Below are 9,801 nucleotides of genomic sequence, written 5' to 3'. Positions count from 1 at the left end.
TGGCGTCGGCCAGTCCATTAAGGATGGCCTCTTTAATAAACTTTTCTAAGATTTTCCCTGGGATAGAAATCAGGCTGATGGGCCTACAGTTAGCCAGATCCACTTTCCTCCCTTTCTTGAAGGTAGGCACCACATTGGCCTTCTTCCAGTCTTCAGGCACTACACCAGAGTGCTAGGAGTTTTCAAAGATCCGTGCCAGAGGCTGGGCTATGATGCTCGCCAGCTCCTTGAGTACCCTGGGGTGTAGATTGTCAGGGCCGGCTGACTTGAAGGTATCCAGCTTCTCAAGGTGTTCCTTCACAAGGTCAGCATTAATGGAGGGCAGGGGATCTCCCTCATCCGGACCACCCTGTCCCGTGGTGGGCATGGGCGTCCCGTGGGACTGTTGAAAGACCGATGCAAAGTACCCATTTAATAGGCTGGCTTTTTCCTGGGAGTCAGTTGTCAGCTGTCTGTTAGGAATCACAGTACTGCACATTCTGAAGCACTGTTAAGTATAGTTGCTATAATAAACTAAATGGTACATTGCAGCATCCCTAGATCCCGGAGAAAATACAGAATTTCTTCTAATAGGTTACCTGGGGAAGTAGAAACTATTTTCTAAGGTGTGATGCATTACAATCCAGTTTAGAGAGTGCACTTCATGGCATGGAACTCACTTGTTCATGCAAGATTAGGAGTACTAGACTAAAACACTCATCACAAGTATTTTTACATGTGTTCTGGGGGGTGGGATGATTTAATTAAAGCAGCTCTCTCTTGTATATCAGCATCCCCACACTTCAAAATGATGGCGGGGGCACTTTAACTAATTCTATTTCTAAGACTGCATTCTAAAGCATTATAAATAATGTTGGTATACTAGAGAAAAGAAAATTGTCAGGAAACATGTGATGAAGTCAATTCACAGCTGTATAGTGGTAGAATAATTTCAACAGTTCAAAAACCATCCGTGCATAGCCTGCAATGACTAAAGATGGTCTTCCCAGCAAGAATATTCTGGTACTTCATTACACTGGGATAGCTGATGTCCAGCAAGAGTCTCATTTAATTCACAAAAGCAACTCTCAAATAAAAGTGAGTTGAAATTTCAAGGCACAAAAGTTGAAAAAAATGCAGATATATGCTCCAAGTTATTGAAGCAATGACATTTTAATCACTCAGATTACTATAAAAGAATTCAGTGTGACAATTTTCTTCACCATTACTATGAATTACAGCTAATACTTACCCTTACTAATTTATCTTTAAAAAAAAAAACTGCTTTGCAAAATCGTTAGGTACTTTTAACACACACTTGAAGGTTTCAAAATGTATTATTTCTAAAGCTTTACTTACTTTCACCTTCCTGTAGCATTTTCAACAGCTGTGCATTTCTTGCTTTTACTTCTTTATACTTTGCCTAACATTAAAGAGATGTAAAGACAATTTATTTACACTACAAATGGGTCTCTTTAAAAGCAGCTTTTCATGAAGTTGGACTTGCAAACTGCTTTAACTGGATTGTATGAGTTATACAGGGGTCCTATTACCTATTTAATTAAATTAGAATCAAGTATATGGGGGAATCCAACATAGAAATATTGATTTAAACCAGGGCTGTCTCCAACTGGCACCCCATGGACCACATCTGGACCACATCTGGCCCCCAAGGGGCTAACCTGCGATTCCCCAGGCTCTCAGTCTTCCCCATTGCTCTCCTGTTACTGCTACTGGAGTCTCCAGGTTCCCCCTCCCTTGTCCAGCTCCAGCTGTCTTCCCCTGCTCCTAGGGGGGTGGGGAGGTGTGAGAGTGGCCAAGGGGAGGACCCTGCACTGCATGGGGGTAGTGGTGCGGCACAGCGGGGAGAGGAAGGGATGGGGTCTGCACAGTGCAGTGCAGGGGGAAGGAGAAGGATATTTAGATTCACAACTGCCCTACGTTTTGTGGCTCTTCCTTCCCCTCCCTTCCCACAAATCCAGAAGCAACAGACGATCATACTATGGTGAGACCCATAGAGCTGCTGTGGTTGAGGCCCTGTGCTATACAAATATTAAGGGACATGGTCACTGCCCCCAAAAGACTTGCAGTTTAAGATCCTGCTAATCATTCCAACCCATCAGATGTATTAAGTTACCTCTTCAAAAATAGGTAGCTACTTCCCATGTTTGGTCACCAGTGCCAATCCTGGCAGGTTAATTTTTCTCTAGTTTTACCTACGTCTGTGTTTTCTGCTGTGTTATTTTTTCCTCTCCACATTTCTATGTCTTTCACCCATATTGTCCTCAGGAAAAATAGAAAGTTTTCAATGTTGCGATAAGCTGTCACACTCCACTTGTATACCAATCTTGTCACCCAATGTTAATTTCATAAAGCTCCATCCTGCAAGGTTAGTTGTTACAACCTTCAAACTTACTCTAAGGTTTTATAGATGGAAGAGCCAACAGCTAATTAACAGGATGCCAATTCAGTTGTATGGCAGCAGAAAGAACACAGCAAGCACTTACACTGAAATGGGTAGAAGATATACAACAGGAAAACACCCTCAATCTCTCTATGCAAGTGTACTAAAATGCCATCCCACCTGCCACGCTTTGAAACATTTATTTCTAGTTTTAGTTCTAATTTAACTGTTATAATAGTTAATTCTTCAAAACTAACAGCTAAGTAAAAGCTGTCAGACAACCTTTGTAACATCACATTAACATTAGCCTACAAGTCTTCCAAAATAGAAACCCTAAGAATCCTTGTGCATTTTATTTACTCTAATCAACGGCACTCTAGGATGTGAATAGAACATGTAGGAGCAGCAGCAAAAAACATGAAAATAAAAATTATATTTTAATAAATTTGGATTTGAGAGTCCAGCCCTGATGCACAGTGTCAGTAGCTACTAACTTATTAATAAATTCATTTCTTATTAACCTACAACTGGAACTGATGCTCAGTATTTTAGTCAAGTAATGTTTTTTATATGAAGTTCAACTGTTTGGTAAACAAGATATGCAGCTTATACATCTGTTCACTTTTATTTACACAAAATTGTTACCTTTTTACTTCTGCTCACTCCTTTCAAGCAAGAAGGCATAAAAATTGGGTTGAAGGGCCTAATAATAAACTCTGGCACTTGGTGCTTTACTCAACTTTAAATCTTTGTTGTGAAATAATGTCACTTCCTCAAACTTCCATCCTTGCTGCTTTTTATCATTTTTTAAATGTGCTAGTACCCGCTATTGATCTTATTTTCCAATCTAGGAACTTAAGAAATTTCTCATCTTGTCTTACATACAACAGTGCTATGGCATTCAGTACAGATTCATTTCACAAGTGAAAAATATTGTTTCTAAGCTTTGTAAGTTTGAAGGAAGGGGTAGAGCAGCATTGTGAAACTCCATTTCAGTGCTACTAGAGTTAAAAGGCTGCCCTTATACTTCAGTAAGTATAATTTATTTTGGACAGTTAGATTGATCCATAAACTTTATGATCTTAATAATCATGTTAAAAATTAGTTAGCTACAAAGAACATTTGAGAAACTGTGTTTTTTAAATAGGAAAAAAACTGCTCCTGGATACCTGGCTTCATTACCAAATACAATTCCTAGATGCTGGTCTTACTTAAAAAAGCAAGGCCAATCCATGCAGTATCAGAGAATAACTTTGGAGAGATATGCTCTGGAAAGGAAATATTTTTATGGCCATGACAAAGCACCTGTTCAGACCAGTCACATTTTAATAAATGCTTTGGCTAATTAAATGTGTAGAAAAAAATTAGCTTCTCCTAGTAGTAAGCAAAAGGCAATCAACTACATACCTCCCATTGAGCAATTATATCCTTCAGCTGCTGAATTTCAGCATCTTTCTTTTCAAGTTCTAACTTCAATCGTTCTGTTTTTCCATCTTTCAAAATACCCTCCTACAAACAATCAACCACAGAATTTTAAGTAATGATACCTATGTGAGAATTTTTGCCTTACAAAATAATTATTTTTAGTTTTCAAGAATTCAGATGCCCTTGCCTGCACTTAAGTAAGGAAAATGATATTTTGTTAACCCGGTTACTTTGTTACAATAATTTAAACGCCAAATTTGTGCAAAACTGTTTCCCATATTTGCTTGGCCATGCACACACAGAATATAAGACAGTAAGATGCCTCATATAAAAATGCTTACATACTAGAGAATACCTGAGAAACATAACACAAATATGACATTCCTTTATGCAAAACTTTCATTTAAAAATGTTGTTTAAATATTATAAGATGCCTGCACATGGCACTTGAAAAATCCTTTTAAGACCAGTTTAACAGCATTAAAGCCTTAAAGAAAGCATACTCTACGGAAGGGTAAAGCAAAACCAGAAGAATGGAAAGAGTGCTCTAAGCTTTACTTTCTGGATTCTGTTCCTTCCGTTGGAAAACCAAACAGAGAATCTGATAAATAATCTAAGACTTTTAGGATATATTAAGTGTCTAAAATCTCTATGGCAAACCCAAGTCCACTACTGAAAAACAACTATGCCCACTCATCACTCTTGCTCCACATGCATCGTATGGTCACTTTCTGGAACATTTTCAAGATCTTTTTCAGGTGTACTTCTGATAGCTACCCTAGGCATACCCATCCCCAGTCTGCAGGTGACCACACTTTTTTCATCATGCAGTGCATACAGAGTAGAAGCAAGCTGTTTTTCTATCAGCAGACTTGGGGTCACTGCAGAAATGAGAGACAAACCAGAGGTATTAAAATGTTTACACACTTGAGTGTCATCCAGCTAAGAACTCCGTTTTTATAGAAGCTGTTAGAAAAAGCTACTCTTAACCAGCACACTGGTCCTTGTTGTTTATAATGTGTTAAACCAAGGGTGGGCAAAATGGCAGATCTGGTCAGTGGTTCTACTTCATTTCCCAGCATCCCCTGCCCACGTTGTTGCAGCTGGTTTCTATGGAGACCCCAGCAGCAATGGGGCCATGACAGCACAGGGCCAGGGTTTCCATGGAGACTGGCTCCAGCAGTGCTGGCAGGGCACGCGGCTGGGCAGAGAGCTGCTCTGGGGCAGGACCTGGGATCTTGTGGCAGTGACAGCATGGTCTGGAGCCAGGGCAGAGCTGTGACCCACTGCCTGCATGCCCCGGTTCTGCCCCAGCTCTGGACCACACCATCACCACTGCAAGATCCTAGCCTTGGTCCCAGAGCAGCTCCCAACCCAGCTGTGTGCCTTGCCAGTGCTGCTGGGGCCAGTCTCCATGGAAACCCTGGTCTCACACTGTCATGTCCCTGCCACTGCTGGGATCTCCATGGAAACTGGTGGGCAGGGGCTGCTGGGAAGTGGAATCCACTGTGGGCCCAATCTGGCCCACGGGGCAGACTTTGCTCACCTCTGTGTTAAATCACACTACGTCATTTTAAGAATCAACTAGCTTTTTGATGTTTTAAATAAAAGACAGGCAGAATGGAAGTAGGTTTGGAAAATAATTTTTTGTTTTGATTTTTTTTAGGCATCAGAAGCAAGGCATTTCAATTTAGCATTAAAAAATGACTGGCTTCTGCATAGGATGTTAAGGTGGACTATAAACAATATTAAGTTGTCCTTTCTCCACATTTTTTGTTTTCTTGAAAAGATTAGATATAAATCAGCAGATCCAACAATCTTTTTTTTCTGAAGAGAAATTTTTGGAAGATGTGAATAGTGAAGTGACAATATTGTAACCTGAGCTTCAGTTCTCTCACTGGGGTGCGAGGAAGAATAAAGATCTAGAATAAAACAAAAATAAATATTTGTGTTCTAATGTGTAGATAACAGCAATGCTTAAATTTTTTTTTTTTTTTTAAAAAGAGTCAAATCATGACAAAATCCCTTTGCTAACATTGAATTCATGTTAAAATATGGTATCTTCTTCTACTTTGAGCTTTCTCACTGTAGGAAAAAGAAAAACTACTTGTGAGAGCTAGAACCAGCCTGCAAAAAGCAGGGGATTTTAAGAACTTGAATGAGCAGTCTGTTTATGAACTTCCCTTCCCTTCGGGTCTTTGTCATTTATTCTTCCTGTCTCCTTACTTATTACAGCATTAGACTTGGCAGCCTCATTTTGGTTATTATATTTTGTGCCCCCATCCCTGCTTCTCTGACCAATAAACAATTTTTAAATGAAGAAGTCAGAAGATGCATCTATAAATTGTGTTTGCTGAATATGACTCGAATTTTAAGAGTTAGATGTCTCAAGTTAAAAGACAAAGTTACTTAAACTCTGCATTTTGTTTCAGTTATCCACCAAACAAACATTCATTCTGCAATTGTACATGCCTGACTATGTTCATGAGATGCACAGTTATCCATTCCATTGTAATCGGTGAGCTGGTCTCTCCTTTTTTCTCTAATAAGTATTTTGTGAACGTCATCCTCCAATCTATTGAAGAATCCTCCATCATGCAATAAAGTATGGGAAGAGCTCAGTTCCTGTCAAGAATTGACTTCATGATTTTTCTCTGTTCGAACACAAGTCAATATTCAGCTAAACAATGACATCTTAAAGTTACAGAAGTGCACAAAATCCAGGAGTCACTTTCTGCTTTTAGTCAACAGGTTCCCTCCGCTACAGACTTGAGAACTAATTTTCACCTTGGAGGACATTTTGCTAAAAACTACAAACACCTGAGAAATGAAAATGGATGTTTGATAGTTAAAACAAACAAACAAACAAACAAACAAACAAAAAAACAACGGAGTTAATACTTCTGTGCAGTGTCCTAATTAGATACTTCTAGTCTTCTTTTTGATATGGATTATTCATTTTTTCATTCCTCTAAAGGGACTATGCACTTTGTAATCATATTTTCTTCATACTTGCAATTGTATTTTCTTAGTATGTTTGTTTAAACTTCTTGTATTACATCTATAAAAATTTCAGTAACATGCTTTCAAATCTAAGTTGCACAAACAAAATTTGCAAGCTCATATTTGAAAGCATAAACAGCAAAAGGGCATGCTCAAGTTTTTCAACATTAAAACCATCAATATATTGTTGAAGAGCCTGCATTTCATCACAAAGGTTTACAGGCAATAATTCTGGCAACCAGGTTAGAAAATGTATTTCTGATTATCACTGTAGAAAGTGACTAGGTATTTGTATCCCAAAACTTACTTAGTAACTTCTTTCTACATACAAAAATCTCTTTAACCTTGCTGAAGATAGGGCAGGGTGACACCTTAAAAATCCATTCAGAAACACATACGCTTTCATAAGCAACAGCCTACTTTGTCAAATCTTTATTTAACTTCTTGATGGGTATTGTAGAATGCTGTGTTAATGTGTTTAATAAAAAAGATAAGTCTTACCTCATGTCTTTTTGTCAGGTGATCTGAAAAGAAAATACAAGGAAAAAACATGAGAGAGATATTAAATTGGCTAATTTAAATATATAATTCACTATGAGAGGGAGAGGATTAAAAAAAAAAGGGTGAAAAATCCATAGCAGTTTTTCAGCATTAGTACTCATCTCTTCAAAGCTCTACAAAAGTATTAAGTAAAGAGAACTGTAAGTTTTACAGTTTATTCCTAAACACTGCTTCTGGCCAACCTTTTAGGACATGCAAGAGAAAACAGCATCAACATTTTTAAATGCAATAAACTCTACTGCTCAAGCAAAATTATTTCAATACAGACTGCAGACTGTATTCAAGTTCTAATATATTTACCTCTGTAGAATTTGTATGCTTTTCAGTATATAAAAAAGTGACGTGCCTAACAAATGTAGTCTATTCATTTTTTCATCTTACCCACAGGTATATTTTTAACTTGTCACCCCTCAACATTTAATAAATACTGGAAACTTAAATAAGTATCCTGATTTTCTTTTTAACCTGAACTTTTGCTTCAGTATAAAACACTTTCTCCCAATTTCATCCCATTTTCATCACTTTGCTGAAAGCAGGTATTGCTGCTCTGAAGACAAAAACAAGTGCTCTAGTACCCAGCAAGCATCTGAACAGCTGTTGAAAGTAAATTCCTTGGGAATAAAAAAAAAAAAAAGCAGCTGTTGCATCCTAGAAATATCTGGGAAGTTGAGGCAATTCAGAAGTTCAGGGGAAAGGAACACTTAGTATAGCCAAAGAAGAAACCCTTTTGTGACGTTTCAAAAAACAAACCAACAAACAAAAAAATCCAAAAACTTGGGAGCCTTTCCTTGGTTCAGCTTGAACCATTAAGCATGCTGCATGGACCAGCACCTGGAAGCAGCTTCCCTTTCTACTCCTCCCATCACCAAAGTGGATTATGCCACATGGTATCAAACTTTTTATCATGTAGAGATATTAGACATTTTTGTTTCAACTTACTTGTTCCAGCACCCATCAGTATCTATTGGTACTAAACTGAGACTGGAAAAATGCAGTGTTTCATCACCAGGGATCCTGGTTTTCCATTTAAAAAAATCTCAAATTCTCTCATTTAAAAAAAAAAAACCAAAACCCAAATTCTCTGATTAAAAAAACCCTAAAATACGCATTTTCATATGATTAAAATGAAATGACTCTCTTTCTCTCGCATCATCTCTCTCAGTTGAAAGGGTTGATACATTTACAATTTTAAAGCAATAAGGAAGCCTACCAGTGCCTCAATCATTATAATAAAATACACTCTAAATAACTATATGCTTTGGCATTTGATTTTGTTTTTTCTTATCATGAAAATCAGAGCTCCCCCTGCCCCCTTCACTAACCAGGATGTGGGTCCAACCGCGGCTGTCCCCATCACTAAGCAGCCCTGATATGCTGATGCTCTACTCCTGCCCATGCCATTGCCCCTTACTCCCGACCCACAACTTTCCCAGCCCAGCCAATGCCCCTCACTCCACATCCAAACCCCTTGTCCCTGCTCATGGTCCTCACTCCTAACCCACAGCCTCTTACCCCTTCCCCCCAGAAAGCCCTAATAGCAGAGGACCCCCAGCTGCCCCCCACCCTGCCAAGCCCCGTGTAGACTCACAGGATGGTGGTCTGCAGGGACATGGTGTGAAGGGCCTCCAGCATGAAGTGAATGTATTGTATCCCATGCAGAAGCACATGCAGTGGCTGGGAAACCAATGCTGCCCTGTACCACTGGCTGTGCTTGGGGCTGCAGCACAGCAAGGAGGAGCAGTGTGGCACTGCACAGCAGTAGTGTTAAGCTGCGCATGGTTCTGGCCCAGGTCATGCTGAAGGCAGCAGGAGGAAGGCAAGGGGGTTCCGGGTGTTCTCCATCCCATCCGGGCTGGAACATGGTGGCTCCGGCTCACACGGGCGGCAGTGGAGTGAGTCTGGCTCCAGTGTGGGCTGGAGGGAAGAGCGGGGGATTCCTGTGACACCCCCTGCCTTGGGCTGGGGCTCCCATGTTGCACCAGGTGGCCTGGCCATGGTCATGGCCCTGGTTCTGTCCCTGCTTCCCTTCCCCCCAGGCAGCATCTCCTAGTCACCCAGCCCCTGCAAGCATGGCCACCAGCCCCAGCACTGCTGGCCATGACATACAGATCCCCACTGCCCGCTTCCCTCACTGGAGGGGCGGGCACCTCTGAGCAGGCCCCACTGGCAATAGTGCAGAGCTGGGCTTCCCAGTGGCACTGAGCACTGCCTCAGACCCCATGCCCTGCCGCAGCCCTGGTGCCCAGGCATCCCACAAAGCTGGCAGCAGAGGCAATCCGAGCAGGGTGCAGGGCCCAGGACAAATCAGCCCAAATCTTCCTCCTGGACCTGACGGGGGGGGGGGGGGGGGGGGGGGGGGGGGGGGGGGGGGGGGGGGGGGGGGGGGGGGGGGGGGGGGGGGGGGGGGGGGGGGGGGGCGGGCGGGGGCG

General features: G+C 41.1%; 1 protein-coding gene across 3 annotated transcripts in view; it reads right to left on the bottom strand.

The window, feature by feature from the left end:
- GKAP1 (G kinase anchoring protein 1) overlaps positions 1 to 9,801 on the bottom strand; it is a 57,257-nt gene that overhangs the window by 6,167 nt on the left and 41,289 nt on the right. For 2 of the 3 annotated variants that reach the window (XM_019517403.1, XM_019517404.1), the window contains 4 exons: positions 7,313 to 7,335; positions 6,281 to 6,433; positions 3,791 to 3,892; positions 1,339 to 1,402 (listed from right to left, as the gene is read on the bottom strand). In XM_019517403.1, the coding sequence (XP_019372948.1) occupies positions 1,339 to 1,402; positions 3,791 to 3,892; positions 6,281 to 6,433; positions 7,313 to 7,335 (342 nt within the window). The remainder of the gene's footprint in view (positions 1 to 1,338; positions 1,403 to 3,790; positions 3,893 to 6,280; positions 6,434 to 7,312; positions 7,336 to 9,801) is intronic. The other variant, XM_019517405.1, reaches the window with a different exon arrangement.

The sequence above is a fragment of the Gavialis gangeticus genome, unplaced genomic scaffold, assembly GCF_001723915.1.
Source record: "Gavialis gangeticus isolate Ggan-Ray unplaced genomic scaffold, GavGan_comp1, whole genome shotgun sequence".
NCBI lineage: Eukaryota > Metazoa > Chordata > Crocodylia > Gavialidae > Gavialis > Gavialis gangeticus.
The sequence above is the reverse complement of the archived record's forward strand: the minus strand, read 5'-3'. Positions and strand labels throughout refer to the sequence as shown.